This window comes from Papio anubis, chromosome 17 (genome assembly GCF_008728515.1).
Source record: "Papio anubis isolate 15944 chromosome 17, Panubis1.0, whole genome shotgun sequence".
Classification (NCBI taxonomy): Eukaryota; Metazoa; Chordata; class Mammalia; order Primates; family Cercopithecidae; genus Papio; species Papio anubis.
The window spans coordinates 45,088,416-45,110,917 of record NC_044992.1 but is presented as its reverse complement, the minus strand read 5'-3'; the positions used below and the strand labels follow the sequence as shown (position 1 = coordinate 45,110,917).

General features: G+C 56.9%; 1 protein-coding gene across 2 annotated transcripts; it reads left to right on the top strand.

Moving 5' to 3' along the window:
- Positions 1-4,234: 4,234 nt before the first annotated feature.
- Positions 4,235-21,992, top strand: TBKBP1 (TBK1 binding protein 1). 2 transcript variants are annotated; one of them, XM_009190452.2, is made up of 10 exons: positions 4,235-4,348; positions 6,228-6,486; positions 6,863-6,985; positions 7,242-7,346; positions 8,709-8,889; positions 9,444-9,619; positions 9,760-9,821; positions 18,337-18,455; positions 18,667-19,394; positions 20,442-21,992. In XM_009190452.2, exons 2-10 carry the CDS (start codon positions 6,262-6,264, stop codon positions 20,568-20,570), a joined length of 1,848 nt encoding a protein of 615 aa, XP_009188716.1. In that variant the 5' UTR covers positions 4,235-4,348; positions 6,228-6,261; the 3' UTR covers positions 20,571-21,992. The 2 variants fall into 2 exon arrangements, with proteins under 2 accessions (XP_009188716.1, XP_009188717.1); XM_009190453.4 differs by lacking the exon at positions 4,235-4,348 and adding an exon at positions 4,915-5,844.
- The last annotated feature ends 510 nt before the right edge of the window (positions 21,993-22,502 follow it).

Genomic DNA, 22,502 nt, shown 5'->3' with positions numbered 1-22,502 from the left:
AGCAGTGAACTAAGCAAACAAAATCTTCCTGTGGAGCTCACATTCTGATGGATAAGAAATAGTCAATATTCAATAATTCAATGTAACTTTTTAAAAAATTGTTTGGGAGACAGCAGAAAAGAACATGGCTGTGGATAAAAATGAAGTACATACAGAATTATAAAAAAAAAAAAATCTGGGTGTGGTGGCTCATGCCTGTAATCCCAGCACTTTGGGAGGCCGAGGCGGGCAGATCACCTGAGGTTGGGAGTTCGAGACCAGCCTGACCAACATGGAGAAATCCCGTCTCTACAAAAAATACAAAATTAGCCAGGCGTGGTGGCACAGGCCTGTAATCCCAGCAACTCGGGAGGCTGAGGCAGGAGAGTCGCTTGGACCCGGGAGGCAGAGGTTATGCCTGGGCAACAAGAGCGAAACTCTGTCTCAAATAAAAAGAAAACAAAAACAAAACACTCTATTCTCTCCCAAACCCTACTAATTCAATTAGAGGCTCTGCATTACCTCCACAGGAATTTGGGGACATGGTGAAGGAATGTCTTTCTACCACTGCCCTACCCTCCAATCTGATGGAACACCTGCAGCTACAGTTGGAGTTCTAGGATGCTTGCATGGTCAATGGCCCATTTTCTGGGGTCTGGAACTGGAGGGCGAAGGTGGCACCCAGATCCTGCATTGTCACATGGGGTTAATCAATTTTCCTGCCCGCCAGGGTTCCATTTGAGTCATCTGGGTTTTATTTTGATTCAGCCTCTTTAACTGGCTGCTAATGTCACCTCCTCCTACTCTTTTCAGGCAATAATGGGACAGGAAAGACAAAGTCTTTCTCCAGAGCAAGAGTCATGGGAGTGGGAGAGTCTCTCCCTGGTGGTTTCCAAGGAGGAAACACTGGCAGGGCCAGCTCTGGGGACCTGCCTTTGCACTGTCTCTCCTACCGTAACGATTGGAGGTGGGTCTTCTGTTACCACGCCTGTGAAGACCATTTAGAAATGTTTTACAACTCACGCCTGATCACTGTCCACCACTTTCCCCACTCTCCTCCCACCATGGCTCCAATCCCCTTCACTATACCCCCTATTATTGTCTCCACCATGATGAGCCCTGCCAATATCAGGGGCTCTTAAAAGGGATTCAGACCAATGTTTAGCTTTCTCAGATGAGGAAACAGGCCTAGAAAAGTGAAGTAGTTAGTCCTAAGTCACACTGCCTCATTTATTTACTCATTCAACAAAGAATATACTTTCTTACTCTTTTAAGATTTAGCTTAGCCAGGTGCGGTGGCTCATGCCTGTAATCACAGTACTTTGGGAGGCCGAGGCAGGTGGATGGTTTGAACCCAGGAGTTCAAGAACAGCCTGGGCAACATGGTGAAACCTTGTCTCTACAAAAAATACAAAAATTAGCCGGGCGTGTGGCGTGCGCCTGTAGTCCCAGCTGAGGTGCAAACCACCACGCCCGGAGACTGAGGTGGGAGGATCACCTGAGTCCAGGAGGGCGAAGCTGCAGTGAGCCAAAATCGCACCACTGCACTCCAGCCTGGGGGCCAGAGCAAGACCCTGTCTTTAAAAAAAAAACAAAAACAAAAACAAAACCAAAAAAAAACATAAGAGCTCATCAAAGAGACCTTCTCTGAATACTGTGAAGCAGATCCCACCCTCCCATTCTTCTCTAGCGCTGCCCCTTGGTGTTTCTTTTTTATCCTTTATCACAATCTCTTTCTTTCTTTTTTTTTTTTTTTGAGACAGAGTTTCACTCTTGTTGCCCAGGCTGGAGTGCAATGGGGTCATCTCAGCTCACTGCAACCTCCACCTCCTGGGTTCAAGCAATTATTCTGCTTCAGCCTCCCAAGTAGCTGGGACTACAGGGACCCACCATCATGCCCGGGTAACTTTTGCATTTTTAGTAGAGATGGGTTTCCCTATGTTGGTCAGGCTAGTCTCAAAGCCCTGACCTCAGGTGATCCGCCTGCCTCGGCCCCCCAAAGTTCTGGGATTACAGGCATGAGCCACTGTGCCTGGCCCTTTGTCACAATTTCTAGTGGTTTTACTTATTCGTCTTTTTATTTTTCTGACTTCTCTACCATACTGCAAGTTCCACGAGAGCAAGAGACATGTATACCTGTCAGAGACATGTTCAGCACTGTATTCTTAGTACCCAGCAGCACATAATACATGTTCAAGAAACCTTTGCGGAATAAATATACAATGAGCAGGTACCAACCCTCAGGGCACGTAGAATACAAGAATGGTAATCCCTGCTCTCAGAACTGCCTGGTATGAGCAGCAGAACTAGAAATGGAGAATGCAGTGAGATCAGGTCCAGATTGGAGGAGGGGGAGGATTTTAGGGCACCTAAACCAGGCCTAATCTCTGTTGAACTTTTGCTACCAATCACCTAGAACCAAGGATAGAACCATTTGGCTGCACCCCGCCAGGTGACTCAATTAGGCCCTGAGCGTCCAAGCAGCAGCAGGGGCTGATGACTCATCCCAGAGAGTGTGTGCTTAGAGGGTCCTGGGACCCATTACCTTTTCCAGTGAGGGAGAGCTTGCCAGTTGGTCTCATGGGTCCTGTTTGTGGCCAAGTCCAAGATCACTGAGGGTCCCAGAGAAAACCCTACACCCCCTAGCCTAGCCGCCAATCTTTTGCCTGGTCCCTTGCTTCAGAAGAGATCTTGGGGAGTGTTAGGGAAAGGAATATCTGCCTAGCCCTTGGGATTAGTGGGTGACAGATGTCCCCACTGGTTTGCCTTCATATCTAAAGGGTAGAGGGGTCAACCCACATGGCTCAGAGAAAGCTAGTGCCTCAGAGAACAAGTGGCTGACCTGCCTTCCTGTTCTGGACTACAAAAGGGAGCTGGTGCTGGCAGGAAAGACTGAAAGGGAACCCAGCAGGAGGAGGAGGAACGAAGCCACTGAGAATCCCCCCTTCTATGAAGAGAACAAGTCTAGAGCTCTGGCTGGCTCTCCTGGTAGAAGCTCACCTCTCAGTCCAATTTTCTCCCAGCAGTGAGGAAAGATGGCAACTGCTGCTTTTCAAAGCTCAGAGAGAGCAAGAAGCCTTTTCCTTCCATCCTTCCCCTGGGAGATTCCCACCCCCTACACCACCTCAGGATCCAAAAAGGTAGGCTCAGGTTCCCAGCAGTCTTCACAGTTAAAGCCTAAATCTGCCAAAAGCCCCCGCCCAGCTTATCCCCTGCTTCCGGGCTTTGCCTCCCTGTCCACAGAGGATGCTCTTTAGCCAGAGTCCTCCACGGTTCCCCTGATCATTCCCTACCTGCAGCTAGGCTGACCATGCCTCTGTCCACATTGTTTAATCCACCAGGCAATACTCAAAATGACTCGTTAACACTTCCTGAGCATTCGCAGGCTGCTGTATTTAGTTCTGATTCCCATTCTTCCTCCATGAGAGTGCTTAGGTGGGGCCTGATCTCCAGCTTAGAAAGGTTAAGGTAACTTGCCCAAGGTCACACAGCAGGAAAGTAGCAAAAAACTTGTTTCTCTTGCCCGGGAGTTTGGCAGGTGCTCAAATAATCTTTGTGGACAGGGTGAAATCTGTTGTTTCTTCATTTCCTTGACCTGTGGGTACTTGAGGGTGGCCGGGGAGTGGTGTGTGGGAAGGGGGATGGCTGTCCTTCTTCATGAATGAACCTTTGACCTCCTTAGTTCACTCTCACTTCCAAAGAAGTGACAGCTTTGACTCTAATCTCTCTGTACCCTATGATCAATGTATTTATCGCAGCAATGCCCCTTTTTCCAGGAACAACGAAGAGTAGGTCTAATGATTTCCTTCTCAAAAGCGCAAAGATTAAAAAAAAAAAAAAATCAAAATAAACAGCCCCGTTTCCTCCCCAAATATACAGCCCATAACTAAACAACCAAAACAACCAAAGCACCAGCCCGGCCCCTGCACTGACCGCAGACGCCCCCAACACACGCCACCACGCCACACTGCGCCGGGAGGCGTCGGGGAGGGGGCGCCAGCGCGGGCTGCGGGCGCCACAGGGAGCCGGTGGGCTCCGGGCGCGCTGCCAGGAGGGGCCGCACCGTGGGGGCCGCCGCCCGTCACCACGTGGTGGTGGCAGCGGCGGGGTCCAGGGCGCCTTCCCAGCTGGAGAAACCCGGAGCAGCCGGGGAGGAGGAGGCGGAGGCGGCGGCGGCGGCGGAGGAGGAGCGGGGCGGGCGGGGGGGAGGGGGGTGGGGGGCGGGGGGGGGGGTGGGGAGAGACCCGGCGGCGGCGACAGGGCGAGGAGCAGAGCGCGGTGCCAGGGGGGTGGGGGCACTGGTGCCCGTTTGGGGAGGGAGCAGGCGGAGGGGGTAAGCTGCGATTACAAGCAGGAACCGGCAGCAGCTGTGAGTCCCCGGCTGGGGCTAGGGCGTGGGGAGGGGAGCGGCGCCTGGGTCGGGCCTCGGGGGTCGCGGGGTGGGCAGGAGGAGGCGGCGGGAGAGCGGCTGGCAGCCGCACGGGATGGCTGGGAGGGAAGGGGTCCGGCGTCGGCCGGCCGCATCCCCTCGCGTCCCTCTCCGCCGCCGCTTCTCAGGCCGCTCCACCCCCGGAGCCCCTTCCCCGGCCCCGAGAGGGTGTCCGGGGGCCCCGGGCCCGGCCGGCTGTGGGGAAGGGGGCTGAGTGGTCTCGGTCCCCGAGAGGGGAGGGGCGACAATTTCTGTCGGCCGAGCGAAAGGGGTTTAAAGGGCGGCTCTTAAAGGAGCCGCAGGAGGGGCCCGGGCCGACCGAGGCACGCACCCCTTCCCCAGCCCCCTTCCATTGCGCTCATCCGGGCGCTGGGCCCAGAGAGGAATGCGGAGGAAAGAGGCATTTGTGGGGCGGCCTCGGGGACAGAGCCCCGCTAGGGGTGTGGGCGCAGCGGGGCGGGCAGGGGTCTGGGGGTGTGAGCGCTGGCGCGCGGAGCTGGGGGGAGGGGATGGCGTGGGAAGTAGAGGGTTAAAGGTGGGGCCGGCCTTACAAACGCGCGCACACACTCCTTACTCAGACCCAGTCACTCGCGTTTCCCTGGCACTTAGATGGGCCTGTGGGTGGCGGGGGATGGCGGGGGATTGAATTGGAGCTTGCGCCGGAGCCCTTTGCATCCCAAGCTCCTGCAGCCGGATCTGGGGGCCCCGCTGTCTGAACTCACAGCTCCCCGCCAAGCCCCCTCTCCGGGGCGCACACACGCTTCAGCGCGCGCACACACCTCGGACAGTCCCCTCGCGTCTCACGTGACACGCGGCCCCAACGTGCCACCCTGCCCACGCGCTCACGCACGCGTGCACACACACCAGCCTCCCGACCGCTGCCCCACTCCGTCCCGACGCCCCTGCGACCCTGAAGGCACTCATTGACTGACACACCTACACTCATTCACAGACGCACACCCCCCCCACACGCCAACCCCAGACACACATTCATAACCAGGCCCGCGAGAAGTACACACGCACCCCCTCACTGCCTACTCCTGCTTTCGGGAGCCTGAGTCATTCCTGCCCCCTCGTAGGGTTCCCCATTTCCCGGCGCGCAGGCACCCTGAGACGGCCTTGGGAATTCGTTCGCGTCCCCCTCCACCTGGGCCCCCTTCCCCAGTTTGCGCCCCGTGACACTCAGCCAAGGACTTCCTGTGGGTCCCAGGTCAGGGGCCAAGGGGTCCTGGACGGCTGCCACAACCCCGGAGCGCCCGGGGGAGGCGCTTCCTTTTCCTGAACTCTGGGATCCTGCGGGAGGAAGTGGGGAAGTTGGGCGGGGGTGCAGCCGAGGGCGTGCCGACTGTGGAGGGGCCGACCCTCGCGCAGCTCTGGGCCTTCCTTGGGGAGGAGCTGGGGTGCCAGAGGCCCAGGCTAAGGAGCTTGGCGGCGAGGTATTTGGGGAAGTAAGGCCTGGGGTGGAGAAGCGCTAAGGACTGGGCCCGGCCCGGCTGGGAAGGCAGCCCTCTCCCATCCACAGGTCTCCCTGGGTTCTGGCAGGAGCCTGTCCCTGCTGCCGGCCTGGTTTACTTGTCCCTACTTGTCAACACCCTGGCAGCGGGGTCTTCACCTGGTTCCAGTCCGTTTTCCCCAAGGCGGCAGAGAGGATGGGGCTGAGGAGTCTGGGAATGGGCCATGGGAGTCCCCGCTGAGCTTGGGGCAGAAAGCTTTTGAGTTGCATTTCAGCCGGCCCCAGGGCGTGCGGAGCCAGGGAGAGGGGTACCAGGGACAAACCCTAGACAGACGGCCCTGTCCACGGTTGCTCCTGCTCTCCCAGGAGGCCCTGTGTGGGCCGTGGCCCGGCCCTCGCCATGGAGTCCATGTTCGAGGACGACATCAGCATACTGACGCAGGAGGCCCTGGGGCCCAGTGAAGTGTGGCTAGACGGTCCCGGAGACCCCTCGCTTGGGGACGACATGTGCTCTGCCTCCCACTTTGCCCTCATCACGGCTTACGGAGACATCAAGGAACGGCTGGGGGGCCTGGAGAGGGAGAACGCCACCCTCCGACGCCGCCTCAAAGTCTACGAGATCAAGGTCAGACCTTGGAGAGGAGGGTGCGCCTGACAGTGTGTGTGGGGTGGGGAGGGGTACTGAGAATCTGGCAGATACCAGGGATTCAAAAGAGGGGTCACTGTGCAGACTCTTGGGAACTTGAGGGTCTCCCATGAGAGATGTGGCTGTTCTGGATGCCGACTGTCTCCTGTCGGCTTTGGAAGGGCTGGATCTGGGATCTAAAACAGATCTGGTGGGTGGGAGATGGCTGCAGGCCCATGGGAATTGGGATCCCACTAGCCAAGGAGAAGGAGGGTCAAGGGTCTGAGGCAGGTTGTGGGGTTGGGGGCACAGCCAGGCTGAGGCCTGGGCTGGGCATCCGGGAACCCGCTCTCCTGAAGCCCTACCCCACCCGCAGTACCCACTGATCAGTGACTTTGGAGAGGAGCATGGCTTTTCTCTGTATGAAATCAAGGATGGCTCCCTGCTGGAGGTGGAGAAGGTCAGCCTGCAGCAACGGCTCAACCAGTTCCAGCACGAGGTGAGCCTCCCAGGCTGGGCGCACCCCCTGCGCATCTTGCTCCAGTCTGTTTCTGATACCCTTCCCTCCACACCCCCCAGGATCTGGCCTCTGCCCCTTTGATTAGAGATGTCCAGGTCGTCCCTAAGACCAGCTGCAGCTGCTCCTGCACCTCCGTAGGGTGCTGGGAGTGGGGGTGGGGAGGTGCAGTGAGCTTCCCAGCCCCAAGTCCAGTGTGGGACTGACCCTGTGGTGGGGCCCTCTGGGCCTCATCCAGTTACAGAAGAACAAGGAGCAGGAAGAACAGCTTGGAGAGATGATCCAGGCCTATGAGAAACTCTGTGTGGAGAAGAGCGACTTGGAGACGGAGCTTGGGGAGATGGTGAGGCCTGGGGAGCCAGGGGTGCTTGAAGTTGTCGCGCTGGATTGTGCTGGTTGTGTGTGTGCATGTGTGCATTTAGTTCTGTGTGTGAGGATTCCAGCCTGTGACAGTATGCAATCCCATGTGTCACACACCACTTGTATGTGCCCTGCTTGTGTTCATGTATATCTGTGAGTGCCCGCCCGTTTGCCCTTGTGAGGGAGACTGCATGTGCTATCCATGTTGCAGTGACTGTGTGCATCCTGGCCATGCAGTGGCCCTGTGAGAACCTCTGTCTCTGTGTGTATGCCTGGCTGTCACGCTGGGGTGACCCTGTGCCCGTGAGCACTGCCCCGGGAGGCTGTGAGGGTGAGGGCAGAGGTGACCAGGAGTGTGTGACTGCTAGAATGGGCCTGTGCTTGGGTGTGCTTCTGAGTCAGGGTGTGGCTGTGCTGATGAGCAGGTCAAAATCAAGAGACAGGCCAGGCATGGTGGCTCATGGCTCTAATCTCAGCACTTTGAGAGGTCAGGGAGTTTGAGACCAGCCTGGGCAACATAGCAAAACCCTATCTCTACAAAAAATACAAAAAAGAAGTTAGCCAGGCGTGGTGGTGCACGCTTGTGGTCCCAGCTACTCAGGGAGCTGAGGTGGGAGAATCACTTTAGCCCAGGAGGTGGAAGCTTTGGTGAGCCAAGATCGAGCCACTGCACTCCAGCCGGGGTGACAGAGCCAGACCCTGTCTCCAAAAAAAAAAAAAAAAAATCAGGAGACATGGTCTCAGCCAACCCCAAGCCATGACCTCAGTTAAGTCACTTAGCCTCTATCCCTCCTCTGAAAAGTGGGGCAAATATTAACACCCTCACCAGGCTGTAGTGAGGGTGATGGGGCATTCATATATAGATGCTTTGCCTTCATAATCACAGATATTTATGTGGCACTCAGGGTGTGCCAGGCACTGTTCTTTTCACCTGGCATACACTAGCTCATTTTAAATCTCAAAACAACCCTAAGAGATGAGTATGGGACTGTTATCCCCATTTTATGGAACAGGTGTGTGAAGCCCGGAAGCTCTTGTCACGTATGCAAATGGAAGTTCTGATGCTCCTGAGGGGGACTGGCCTCCAAACAGGGGGGCTGAGTGTTCTTTTAAGTGTCCCTGTGTGTTAATGACAGAGCAGGGGCATTAACTTGACCTAGCCAGGGGCAACAGCCCTCAACAGCTGCATTGAGGTGGCTGAGACGAGACTTCGCACTCACGGCCACTTGGAGAGTGGGCTTGGAACATGTGATCTGGGGCCTCTGCTGTAGTTTGGGGTGATGACTCTCCAGACATGGGGAAGTCCTGGGCCTGTACAGACCCTCACCTCTGTCTCTCTCTCCAGAGGGCCCTGGTGGAGACGCACCTGCGCCAGATCTGTGGTTTGGAGCAGCAGCTGCAGCAACAGCAAGGCCTCCGAGATGCAGCCTTCTCTAACCTGAGCCCGCCGCCAGCCCCCGCGCCGCCCTGCGCTGATTTGGACCTGCACTACCTGGCACTGAGAGGGGGATCTGGTTTGAGTCATGGTGAGATCTCAGTGACCCCAACTTACTCACCTCCTAGTCCCCAACCCCCATTTCAGCATTCCTAGACACCTCCCGCTTACTTACCATCCCATTTGTAATATAATCTATTTCTCCATAATCACCCCATCCTCCCTTACCTGCTGTCCCCTCACCTCACCGCACTGTTACCCTAATTTCTCCCCTTCTAACTCGGGCATTCCGACCACCTCGTTGCAATTCCTGCGCCTGCCAGCAGAGGGCACCCCCACCCAGAGTCCCCCTGCCCCTTCTCTGGCTGTGACTAGGAGAGGCCCCTGCAGAAGCTCTAGACTTGAGTCTGGCCAGTAAAGCCTTCAAGAGCCCATCTTATTTTTTTCCTGGCCTCCAGGAAGATTAGAAATGCGGCTCAGCCCATCTTTCCTCGCTGCCCTTGTCGCGGTCATCCCTCCTTGGCTAGCTGTCCTGGCTTCTCTCTTGAATCCTCCATGCTGCATCCTCCCCTGTTTCACTCTGTGTGGCTCTGGGAGCTGGAGGAGGCAGCTGAGCCCACCTGACGTTGTCCTGTCCACCGACAGCAGGCTGGCCGGGCCCCACACCCAGTGTGAGTGACCTGGAGCGGCGGCGGCTAGAAGAGGCTTTGGAGGCAGCGCAGGGAGAGGCCCGGGGGGCTCAGCTCCGGGAGGAGCAGCTCCAGGCAGAGTGTGAGCGGCTGCAGGGGGAGCTGAAGCAGCTGCAGGAGACCCGGGCCCAGGTAAATGCAGGGACCTGGAATAGCTTCTGGAGGTCCAGGGCTGGACCTTCCCCACTGTGTGCAGACTGGCCCAGGGAACGGTAGAGAAGGGCCCTGGCAGGGGTGAGCTTGGGCTCTGACCTCTCCATCTTCTTCCTTAGGATCTGGCCTCCAACCAGTCGGAGCGGGACATGGCATGGGTGAAAAGAGTTGGGGACGATCAGTAAGTCACATTGGTAACCCTGGGCCCCCTAGGTTTGCCTTTCGTCCCTCCGTGATGTTTGGGAGACCTCCCCACCCAGCCCTCAGGGATGTAGTGTCTGGGCTGCTGTTGCTCTGTGTGCATCCTTCATAGGAAGGAGGTGGGGTTCTTTTTTTGTTTGTTTGTTTTTTTGGAGACAGAGTTTTGCTCTTGTTGCCCAAGCTGGAGTGCAGTGGTGTGATCTTGGCTTGCCGCAACCTCTGCTTCCCGGGTTCAAGCAACTCTCCTGCCTCAGCCTCCCGAGTAGCTGGGATTACAGGCATACACCACCACGCCCAACTAATTTTTTTAATTTTATTTTTAGTAGAAAATGGGGTTTCTCCATGTTGGTCAGGCTGGTCTCGACTCCCAGGAGGTGTGGTTCTTGAGTGGGATCTGGGACATTCCCTTTGCTTTCCTCTGGGGCCCAAGCCTGTATCTTCTGGAGATGCTGGGGCTAAGTGACACTCGGCTGCTTTGTCGCTGTGTCCAGCGTAACATCCCCTGCTGAGCTTTTGGGCCTCCGTAGGGCCCCATTTTCTATTGCAGTGACAAGGCCCAGTGAGTTGGGTTCACCCTCCCCTCCGTAGTGAGGAAGAGGGAGGTGGTGTTTCTCGGGATTTGTTAGGCCTTGTCTGCTGATCTCAGGAGAGAGAAGCCTGAGGCTTAGAGACAGGAGAGGCTTCCTTGGGTTCACACAGCCATGGGGTGGGGAGTTAGAATCTGCTCTGCTGAGGTGCTCCCTTGGAATCCTACCAAGAAGGGGGCAGCAGAGAGTGGCAAGGGAGCTGTGTTGGTGGGGGACCCAGTGTTGGGGCCTCCAGGGGGGCACTGGGCAGCAAGGGAGGAGTGAGCAGCCACCCGGCAACAGTGGAACCTGGTGCCTTCCACATCCGCACTGAACTCACCCTCTCCCACTTTCTGAGAAACAGAGCTCAAACCTCTTTCCGCCTAAGTCCTCTCCCCTAAGATGAGCTGTGTGGCACAGACTCCCTACTCTAATTGGAGGAGAAGACTGAGGCCCAGAGAGGGGCAGGAACCAACCCCCCAACGCACAGCATACCCAGCTCCAGGGCTCCAGAGGTCTCCTGCCCAGCAGGCTTCTTCCTCATCTTCCTCCCAGCCTCTGGCCAACTGGGGATACCCCTCGCCTACCTCCCCACCTTAGGGTGAGGGCTTGGGTGGAGCTGTGATAGCTGGGGAGGTGGTGAGAACGCAGTTTGTGGGACTGGTGGGTGGGACCCCTCGGCTAGGCCTTTGTGGAGAGGGTCCACCCTAGCTTGTGGCTGGGGCTTGGGGCCCATCATAGCCCATGTGCCCAGACCTGGAACACACACACACACACACACACACACACACACACACACATACACATTCTCCAATCCTAGCTTCTCCCAGAAGTCATGCTGTAGGGCCCTTTGTGGGTCACTGAACCCAGTCCCCTCTTATCAAACCAACAGTGAATCTCCCTGAATTGGTAGAACTCCAAGGGAGGACATTTTGGTGGGGCTGGAGTCTGGCTTTTCAGGCTTTGAATCCCAGGGACCTTTCTTTACTGACTTGGACTCTACCTCTCTGGATTCCACAGGCTCAGGGGCCAGTCAATGCTGGGAGATAGGAGAGGCGGTGGGTAGAGGCAGAGAAGAGGCAGTGGCTCCCAGGGGCCAAGGTTGTATTTTATGAGTGAAAGGAAGCCCACCCCATAAGGGACTAGGAGGCCGTACCATCCACGCTGCCCATTCTAACAAGAGCAGCCCCTTCCCTCTCTCTCTCCCAAGGCGCCTGCCCTTCTCAGGCCCTTTGGCTGGAGGGAGCTAGGCTCTGCTTGGGGACTGGCCCTACAGGCTTACCAGAGGCCACCTCCTGGCTCCTCCCCTCCTTCCCTCTGATTCCGCTCTGCCTCCAGCCTCCCAGATCTCTGCATCTGGAGCCAGCCAGGCCCTGCTGCCCAGCCACACGCTTCCTTTCAGGCCGAGCGAGCATCTCTGGACAGCCCTAGTTTGGCAAGCGTTAATTCTCAGAGGAAGTCCTCACTCCCCCGGTAGTTTTATTTTCTTATAAACTCAGCTCCTTTTGGTAATAGGCTGCTTCCCGAGTGCTCCCTCCCCTGTCCTCCCACCCAAGGAAGCCTCAGTCACTTGCTTTCAGCATTTCTTCCCCCACTAGCGCCCCTCTTCCTTCTGTTTCCACCTGACTTTCCAGGCTGGTCGGAATTTTACAAGTAGGCTTTTCTGGGAGTGGAGTGAGTGTCGAGGCTGGATGACCCAGGTTGGTGGTGTGGCTGGGGTGAGGAGGACCAGGATGTGAAGGCTGAGGAGGGGGACACACAATTCCTGAGTTCAGCCCACTCTTAGGCGGGAGTCTTCTGTATGGTGAATTCTGTATGTATGTATGCCCCCCTGTCTTGGTCTAGACACCTCCAGGGCAGCCAGTTTTATTGCGGGAGTCCTCAAGGTTAACTGCCCCCATCCCCATCTCTATTGATTCCCTTCCCTGGGTCCTAGCCCCAGCCCTAGGGTTTCCCAGTCCCTTCCTTCCCAGCCCCTGGCCCACAAGTTTTGGCCGTTAACGTTCCCATGCAAACAGACACCCAGATCAGACTGAGCCAGACTACTCCCCTCCAGGTCTGACCCCCTGGGAAACCCATGGTTTGGTTAACCTAGCTCCTGGGGACAGAGCCCAGGGAGACAAATTGCCCCAGAGGAAGAGCCACTGGGGGTCACGCAGAGGCCAAAGGCAGTGATGAGGGAGGCAGTGGGAGCAGAGCCCACCCTGCTCCTGAGGATACACAGGGAGGTGAAGACCCCTTAGGGGGGTCGCAGCCCAGGTGGGAGGTGCAGCACCCACGGCCCCTTTCTCTCTGGGCCCAGCTCCCCAGCCTGGGGTTCCAGAGTGGGGCCTTTTCAAGGCTGTGGCCATGCTGAGGGGGAGGGGAAATTAGGAGGGGACTCCTTGAGGGGGATAAGGGCTCTGAGGGGACAGGGGGTCTGTGAGGGGAATGAGGACCCAGTAAGGGTGGGCTCATCTGTGCAGGGTCCATCTAGGAGAAGATGGGGACTCAGTATGGGCAATGAGGGAAAAACTGTAGGCCTTTCTTTCTTCCCAACGCTGGGGGCTCAGCGCTGCAGCCCGGGCCCTTTTCCGCACCACCTCCCCCCCACCCCTCTCTCCACCCACAAGCCTCTGCGTGGGCTGCGGTTAGTGGTGGGAAGAAGTGTGAACTCGAGAGAGAGGATGGAAACTCTGCACGGAGGTCAAGGGCAGCGTGGGGTGGGTCAGGACGGAAGTCGGAGACCCCCGCATACCCTGAGCGTAGCCTCATGCCCCAGAACCAGCAGGCCCAGGGCCTCCCCCTTCACGCTTCTCACCCTCCCTACTTCCTTTCTTTCAAGTCTCCTTCGGCCAGGGCACCCTCGCTGCACTCACCGGAGTTAACCCCTGAGCACTTGCAGCCTCGGGGGCTCCCAGAGCCTGGTGAAGGGCTCTAGGCGAGTCTGAGGGATGTGTGGGCTTTCAGCCCTAGTCCTTGGTGCTTTGCCTGCCAGCAGGGTCGGGGGCAGCTCGTGCCCGCGCCCTCTTCCTCGATGGGAAACGCCCATCTTCCCTCCTTAAACTGAAGCCACTAGGCTGGTGTCTCCAAGAAAAGTCTCAAAGCAAGTATCCCCCTTTCTCCACTTGTCTCCTAGGCACTCCCCTGAACTTTTTTTGTCCATGCCAGACACTATGTGAGCAATTTACCTACAAAATCTCATTTCATTCTCACAAACGCGATGTAGGTATCATCCCCCTTTTACAGATGAGCAAACTGAGGTGCAGAGAAGTGAAGTAATCTGAGAAGTTCAGTAAGAAGTTCAGTGCAGATGCCAAGTGGGTCCTGAGCAGATGGGGTGATGGCGCCTCGGTGGTGTGTTTCTGGTTCAGGTTCTTCTTCAGGTAGAAGGCCCTTATATGAGGGACGACTGTGTGATTTGTTGACCAGACTGGATCACTTTTGAAACTGAAAGGGGGCACTATTAATAATTATGCTGGGGCAACTAGTGTGAACCGGGACAGTCCTAGGCCAACTGGGATCTCTGGGCACCCCGCCTATGTGGGAACTCTGGTTTCCAGGCCTAGCCCTGAGCTGCTCCAATCAGCTGCATCTGGGACGGCTTTCTAGACCCGGGAGCTCTGGTGGATTGGTGGCAGGGGCTGCCACGAAGAGCCAGGCTTTGGGGACCCCACCAGTCATAGCTGGTCGAGGAGAGTGAAGGGGCTCAAGGCGCCCGAAAGGAAGTGGTGGAGCACTGGGTTGTTGCAAAGCAACTTCCTCCTCCCCACCGGCCCGCAACCTCAAGTCCGCTCCACGGCCCGGTGCCTGTGGTCCCCTCCCCGAGGGTCGGGCGGGAAGACTGATGCTGGGTGTGCCTGTGGGTGGTGGAAAGTTTGGTCCCTAAATTCACCCACAGGGGTGAGGTGGCTGGGGCAGCGGGGGGCAGCTTCAAGCAAGGATGGAAGGGCCCAGGAAGGTTGGATTTCTGTTTTCCTCCCAATTCTGTATCAGACAATGATGCTGACCAGATGAACAGCTCTAAACCTAACCCTAATCCTAACCCTTTTACTGCTCCCATCCCTGACTCTAACCCTATTCCTGATCCTGATCCTCAACTCTGTCCATAATTTTGGCCACGTGCTACATCAACCCCACTCCTAGTCTGACGCTGGCTCCTTTAATCCTGTCCTCAAGGCCGTCCCCAGCTCTAATGCCGTGACACCGTGACACCGCACTAACCTGAACTCTGACCCTGAGGCATCCTCACCTGGCTCCAGGGCAGCACGGAGCATGCGAGATCTCAAGTGTCTTGCAGCTGGTTTGGGCAGAAAGAGGCCTTTTACAGAGGAGGTCGCTTAGGTCACAGACCTTACTGATCTCAGTTGCTTTAACAGTACAATGATGATTATCGTTTCTGGAAAAGTGTGTGAGATCCGTGAATTATTCGTGGAAAGACTGAATGAAAGGATGTGAAGGATGGAATATTCGCAGCCCAGGGGGCCCTCCTTCATGCCAGCTCTGCCATTTGCTCTCTGGCACCTCCGAAGTTGCCAGCTTGAGGTGCCAAGAACCTGCGTTTGAATCTGCTGTGTGCCACTGCCACTCTGTGACCTTGAGCCAGCCTCTTAATTGCTCTGATCTTCCATTTCCACATGTGCCTATCACCCCCAAGGAAGGGGTGGTGATTCTCAGGGCTTCCAGGCCACTGCCAATGTCCCCAGCCCCCGCCTCCTCTTTGTCTTTCCCTTCTGCTGCTGCCTTGCCTTTCCTCTCCCCTCCTTCCCGATTCTTTGGGGGACAGTATAGCATAATGGTCAGTAGCCTGGACTTTGGAGTCTAGGGGACAGAGCTCCCATCCCAGCAACTCCATTACTAGTAGGCTTTGTGATTTTGGTCAAGTAACTTAACCTCTGTAAGCCTCAGTTTTCTCATCCCTAAAATGAAGGTAACAGTCGCAATGTCGAAGGGTTGTTGTGGAGATGAATAAAGTTTTCAGCAGAGTGCCTGGCCTGGGGTGAGCACTCATACAGATCATCTGATTCTTTTCTCTCTGGGTGCCTCCTAGGTTCTGAAAGACTCAGAACTTTTTCCTATCATGTAAGCAATAAAGCAGCATCCAGATGCAGCCATCTGCTGCCATTTACCTGACCCATTCTTCCCAAAGAGTCATGATGGTGAAAAAGCGCTCAGGTGTGGGCCAGGAAGCCAGGAAATGGAATGTGTATTTCGGTGCACGTGTGCAACTCTTGGTTGTGTTGTGAAGTTGAGATTTTTTTTTCCACTGAATTGGCAGTGTTTTCAGTGAGTCATTCAGGTCGTTAGCATCTTCAGCGGCCCAGGCCTGTGCATCTTGAGATGGAGAGAGACACTCAATGAAGGGGGAGGTCCCAAAAGGCCATGGGGCATCAGGAGGAGGTCAGGTCAATCACCTTGCATGGGACTTAGCAGTCTTTGTGAGGGTTGCCTGAAGTTCTGAGTGGACAGAACCCCCCTGCCTCAGGCCCCAGGGGGCAGAGCTGGGAGAGGGGCTGGGCATTCTGGGCCAGGGGCTTCTTCCTTCCATTTTTGGCCACCCTGTCTGTTTCACTGTGAGAAGGATGACAGGGGCTGGGTGGTAGAAACTGGAGTAGCTCCTGACAAGGGGAGGGAGGTAAGCAGGGGAGTGACAGGGGCCTGGGAACTGAGTGTGGCAGGTGAGATTTCTGAGGAGGGGTGTGAAAACAACGACCTGTATCTGTCGCCTGAGATACAGCAGTGAAAGTGGATGGGGAGAGAAGCTTTGGCTGTGTGGATAGAGGACCACACACTGTCTGTGCCCTGCCCAGAGCCCTCTCCTGCCCCTGCTGTCAAGGAGATAGCATGATCCTGCCCTCCGAAAGCCCCCAGTCTGATGGGGGACACAGAGCTCCTGCCCACAGATGTCCTCGGTCTGGAGGGGGAGCCTTCCCTTAGGGAGTCCCCAATTTGATGTGGGACACACCTGGACCTCCCAGTCTGATCGGGGAGACGCCGTTTCTTCCCACAGACCCATGAGCTGAGGGTGAGGGGGCACAGGACACATTTAACAAAAACAAGGGCTGAGATGTGATGGGATGGAGGCCGCAGGGTCTCAGCAGCAGCTTCTAGGACTCTCTGCCTGCCCAGCCCTGCTCACCATCAGATGGGTGGCAAGGACTCTCCCTCCCTAAGAAGAGGGCTGTCTCCCAGAGACCTGGCCCATTTGCAGTAATTTGGCTTTGGCCCAAATGGGTTAAAAATAGTCTTGTGGGAGGGGCAGTTTCGGCCCCAGGATTAGTAAGAGAGAGCCAGTGAGCGGAGCAGGGAGCCTAGTCATCTGCCCTCTCCACTTCTCTTTTCCTGCCCTCTGAAGCCCTGACCTCACGACTTCCCCTCCTCTCCTTTAGGGTTAGACACACACACACACACACACACACACACACCCCTATGCTCATTCACCCCTTTCCTCATTCATCAGCCTGGCCTCACAGCTGTCTTCACACTCTCCCATCCACATGTCCATCACTATGGGATGGGGATAGGGCCCTCCAGGCTTTAGAACTTGGGCCCCCTTGACCTCTCTGTCCTGGGACAAGACCTCCCCTGAGAGGAGATCTGTGTGGAGTGACACCTGGTATTTTCTCCCAGCTCCAGCTTCCACTAAGTTCCTGAGTCCCTTCTGGAGTTGGAGGTGGGGAGAGCCAAAGAAACCCAAATCTCTGCCTTCAGGGAGATTCAAAGCTCTGTCCACACTCAGAAAAGTGATGAAGGCAGGGCCCAAGGGCATGGCAGAGCCTCCCATAAGGTCAGGGAGGGCTCCTGGGACCTCGCAGGCCACAGGGGGAGAAGGCAGAGAGCAGTGGAGTGATGACCTTCCATGGTTCTGGGTTGCAAATGACCTAGAAAGGAGGGGAAAAGGAAGTGGGTGAGGTTCCTTGCCAAGTCTGTTCCAGCTCCATGAGGGTGGGTGCCCAAGATGCCTGAACAGGAAGCAGGGAGGAAGAAAGGGAGGGAGAAAGAAAAATGGAGGGAGAGGCTCAAATGCCTTATCCACTTACTGAACATCTGCTGGTTTCCACGCCCTGGACAAGGTGCTGGGAATATAAATACAATGACATAATCCTCACCATCAAGGAACTCCCCATAAAGTTCTAGAACAAGGCAGCCTTTGAGAAGTGCCCGGTGTGACTGGCACTCCCTGCAAGTGTGCAGTGTACAGCAACTGTTCACAAAGATCTCAGTGTTAAGGCCTTGGTGGAGTTGTACAGCAAGGAGGTCCTGGGAGGGGCAAGGCTGAAAAGAGCCCAGAGGCAGCTTTGAGGTGGAGCCAGGTGCAGTGGACATGGAATTGGGTTGGCTTGTGGTTAAGTTTATCAGTTAGCACCTCCACCAGCCAGGAAACCATCTTCACTTATGGAACGAGCTATTCTATGCAGCAGGGTCCCCAACCTTTTCAAAGGTGAGGACTCTTCATGGATCCCACTCCCAGTACACAGATTATACTTACAACACTTTTAGTATGCACTGCTTGAGAAAATTCACAGTGACAGAAGCTACTATAAATTCAGCACAGCTTTTTAATGAATCCATGCTTCAATTCATCATCACAGCTTTTGCACAGATTAGAAAAACATTCACACATACCTGTATGAGCTGTGTTCAGGCCACGGACAGTGCCTGATGCACGCAGGGATTCAGGGATTTGGAATCTCTGTTCCCTGTCCCTGCACTTAGGCTGGGAACCACTGCCCTAGCCCAGGGAATGGGTCTCAGCATGTTCCCTGGAAGAGGTGGCTTTTGAGCTGGACCTTAAAGGTAGGGAGGATTTCTGCAGTTGGGGTAGGAGCACCCTGCGGGTGGGAGGGAGCATGGTGGGGCCAGATGCTGGGGCAGAGCCAGTTCTTCCTCCACAGCTGGGACGGTAGACTCACTGCCCTTCTTGTCTTCCCCACTGCCCTCTGACTTCAGGGTGAATTTGGCGCTGGCCTACACCGAGCTGACAGAGGAGCTGGGCCGGCTTCGGGAGTTGAGTTCCCTACAGGGGAAAATCTTGAGGACTCTGTTGCAGGAGCAGGCCCGGAGTGGCGGTGAGATGGGGCAGGGCAGGGGAGGCTGCGGCGGGACCCGGGAAGGAGCCGGTAGCCATGGCAACCATCTTGGTCCTGGGAACCACCCTTTATTTCCTTTCCTGTGGCCTGGAGTTGGTGGGCATGGGTCCGGGCAAGCCCCTGGCGCTCCAGTTCTGAGGTCTTCTCTCTGCACTTTTGTCCCCCGACCCCGTCCCGGTTTCTTTTCCAGGCCAGAGGCACTCGCCACTGTCACAGCGCCACTCGCCGGCCCCCCAGTGCCCCTCCCCCTCCCCGCCTGCCCGAGCGGCTCCCCCTTGCCCCCCGTGCCAGTCCCCCGTCCCCCAGCGCCGCTCTCCCGTGCCCCCGTGCCCCTCGCCGCAGCAGCGCCGCTCTCCGGCCTCGCCCTCCTGCCCGTCGCCCGTCCCACAGCGCCGCTCGCCGGTGCCGCCGCCGTGCCAGTCCCCCAGCCCGCAGCGCCGTTCCCCGGTGCCCCCCAGCTGCCCGGCCCCGCAGCCCAGGCCGCCGCCGCCGCCCCCGCCGGGCGAGAGGACGCTGGCCGAGCGCGCCTACGCCAAGCCGCCCAGCCACCACGTGAAGGCCGGCTTCCAGGGCCGCCGCAGCTACTCAGAGCTGGCGGAGGGCGCGGCCTACATGGGCGCCTCCCCGCCCTGGCTGCAGGCCGAGGCGGCCACGCTCCCCAAGCCCCGGGCCTACGGCAGCGAGCTCTACGGCCCCGGCAGGCCCCTCAGCCCGCGGCGCGCCTTCGAGGGCATCCGGCTGCGCTTCGAGAAGCAGCCGTCGGAGGAGGACGAGTGGGCTGTGCCCACCAGCCCGCCCAGCCCGGAGGTGGGCACTATCCGCTGCGCCTCCTTCTGCGCGGGCTTCCCCATCCCCGAGTCGCCAGCCGCCACCGCCTACGCCCACGCCGAGCACGCGCAGTCCTGGCCGTCCATCAACGTGAGTGGGGCGCCCGCGTTCCGCCCACCTTGGACCGGGCCTTGAGATTGAGACCCCAGAGCTTCACGCTCCGTTGGGGGCCCTGCCCCTTTCGGGTGTCAGCGCACAAACTATTCACCCTCCTTGAACCCCGGGCCACAGTCTAGGTCCCTTCACCTCCCTTTCCCGAGGTCATCTGTCACCAGAAATTGGGGCCTGCCCCATTAAGATTTCGTTCATTTCCTTGGATGAGGATATGGTCTTTGGAGTGAGTGACAGTTCTGCCTTTCATTCCGAACACCAGCACTTAATAGCTGTGGGACCTTGTGCAAGTTACTTATCCTTTCTGATCCTCAATATTCTCATCTGCAAAATGGGGATAATGATTATAGTATCTGATTACCTTATAGGGTTCTTAAGAAGCAGGCAGTGAGCCTAAAGCAGTCAGCACAGTGCCTGGCTCAAGCATTTGCTATTATATTGGCTATGGTGATGGTGGCTACTGACCATAGCAGGCCACCAGCCAACACACGAACAGGCCTGTTTATCCAGCTCCCTCCTTCAGGCCTCAGAGCGCTTGCCCTTTTCTGTCAGTCCTGAAAGACAGAAGCCTATCTCAGGGCTCAATCGTTTCACTGAAATAATGAGTTCCCTGAATGTCAAAGCCACCCATTGCAACCTGGAAAGACCAAAATATACTCCAAAGCCAGACAGAAAATTATTTTGGGGTTGTACCTTGTTTAGGATTGTCCATTGCTTTGAGTTATCCGGGAGCTGTGTCTTAGTCACTCTGGGGGCATGTCTGGGTCTTGGTTTCCCTCCTTACCACAGATGCCGTGGCAAGCTGAGCAGTGACTCTCTCATACCTGCCTCCTGGGGACCCTGTCCCTGGGCAAGTGCGTGGACACTGAGCTGGTGTGGGGGAGGACGGTGCTGAAGAAAGGGTGGCTGAACCCCTCCTGCATGCCACAGCCCTGCCTGCCCTGGGTCCTGGGACAGGGCAGGCTGGGATGTGGGTACCATGAGTGGGGGCTGGGGACCATAAGTGACTTCCTTCTCTCCCCACAGTTGCTGATGGAGACGGTGGGCTCCGACATCCGCAGCTGCCCCCTCTGCCAGCTGGGTTTCCCTGTCGGGTACCCGGATGATGCCCTCATCAAACACATTGACTCCCACCTGGAGAACAGCAAGATCTAGGGCACCACCCCCACCCACTGGCTGTTTCTCTGTCCTCTCCTGTCACCCCCAAACACTCACTTTGAATGCTGCATGAATTTCGTGGGGGGTCCCTGCCCCTTGCGACCCCCAGATACCTCCACTTGCTACCGAGTCAACGTGCGTGCCGTCTTCCCTGGTCCAGGCACCACTCAGCTCTGGCCCTTCCTGGGAGATCAGTCGAGGCTTCCCCCATGCTCCTGGTTTCTGCTTGGGAGGTGGGGACTTGGGCTGGGATGGGGATGGCATACCCCTCCCAGGCCTCTCCTTTTGCCTTTCTGTTCTTAAACAGGGTTGGATCCAAGAAGGTGTCTAGTGCTTGGGCCTGGGGTGGGGGGAAGGTGTTAGAGGACTCCAGGAGCTCCTGCACCCCTCCCCAAATGTCCATCTTTTTCAGATGGGGCTCTGTCTGGGGAGCATCCACAGGCTGTCTTTGGGGTCTCAGAGCCTGCTCTGAGCACTGACCCCAGTTCCTCCATCCTGTGGCCAGCCTAGGGCTCATGGCATGGGCCCCCATTGGGGGAGGGAGATATCTTGTTTCTTGACATCCCTACAGGCCAGCCCTGTCCTCCTTTCCCTTTTCTGCCCACTCTAGGGAATAGGGAGGGGTGGAGAGGAGAAGGAGGATCCTGGAGGACTGGGAAGATCTAGCATAAAGAGTCTTCTCTGAGGGCCAAGGCCCTACACCATGCCCCTATGGCCAGGGGACTGTCTGCCAGCCTCCCAGACCCATGCCCTCCTGACACCCCTGGCACTGAGGCACAGATTGTGAAGGCAGATGCCCCCTCAACCCTCCACTGGAGCCTCTGACACCACAGGTGCCCTGGAGCCCTTGTGTGACTCAGCCTCTGTTAGCTGGGTGGGTGTCACCAGCCCCTGCCTCCCAGGCCAGAACCTGAGAACAGGCCCAGGGTGCTGTGGAGATCAACTTCAAAAGAGCTAACCCCTTCCCACACTCCACCCACCCACCTACATTTCCTCTGTGAAATCTACCTCAGAGTTGTACCCTCAGAAGGACGGGTAAGCAGGAGGCCAGGGGGTCCCCAGGGCTGAGGTGGGGAGCCTTCTACGGCGAAAGCCTGCCACCCCACAATGAATCCACCCCGCTCCACTGCGCGCCTCTCCCAGGTCTCAGCTCCGGGCGGGGAGCAGTGGCCGCTACCGACAGCGCATGTCCCGCTCTTATCCAACTCTTCCAGGCCCCACCTCCCTGCACCCCTCCCCTCCATAGAGCAGGGGAGTGAAGGGGTGTGTCGGGCGGGGAAGGGGCCAAGGACATGTCTTTGTACCCTGAGCATCCCCAGGGAGGGGAAATGGGGAAGGGGGCCTGGAGAGGGGAGGTGGGGCCCCCTGTGCTCTCTGAACAAGTTAAAAGTCCAAATAAAACTTACCTGTTCCATCTGTGCTCAGTCTGTGCCCTCTGTGGCTGGGGGCAGGGCGGGGGGCGGGTAGAGCTCTTGGTAGCAGGAGGTCTTGGAAAGTGTGTCTCAAGGGACTATGACCATGGGAGGTAGACACTGGGCAAGTAGGGGATGCATGGGGCACCCACATTCAGAGCGGTTCTGGAGGTGTAGACATGTAAGTGGTTGCAGATGACTTGTGGCATGGCAGTCATTAGAACAGATAGATATAAAGCAGCCACCCAGTCCCGAGCAGGCCTCTTGAATTTCCCACCCAATAGGTCTGGCCAGTTGAGGTTCTAAAGCCTTGGGGTTTATCAGTAACAGTTATGTCTTCATCAAATGATTTCTGCTTGTCAGGAACCAGGCTGGGGCCTCAAAGAGGAAGAACATCCGTGTTCCATGTCCTCATGGGTCTAAGAACAGGGGAGGGCCTGGGTTCCAGGCTCAGCACTGCCTCAGAAGTCCCACAGCCTGGAAGGTCAGAGCTGGGTCATGAACCCATGACTTCTGT

Coding starts and splice junctions, on each gene's coding strand:
- TBKBP1 (XM_009190452.2), top strand. CDS start 6,262: ATGGAGTCCATGTTCGAGGACGACATCAGCATACTGACGCAGGAGGCC. Junction 7,347..8,708: donor AGACGGAGCTTGGGGAGATG/GTGAGGCCTGGG, acceptor CTCTCTCTCCAG/AGGGCCCTGGTGGAGACGCA. Junction 9,822..18,336: donor AAAAGAGTTGGGGACGATCA/GTAAGTCACATT, acceptor CTCTGACTTCAG/GGTGAATTTGGCGCTGGCCT.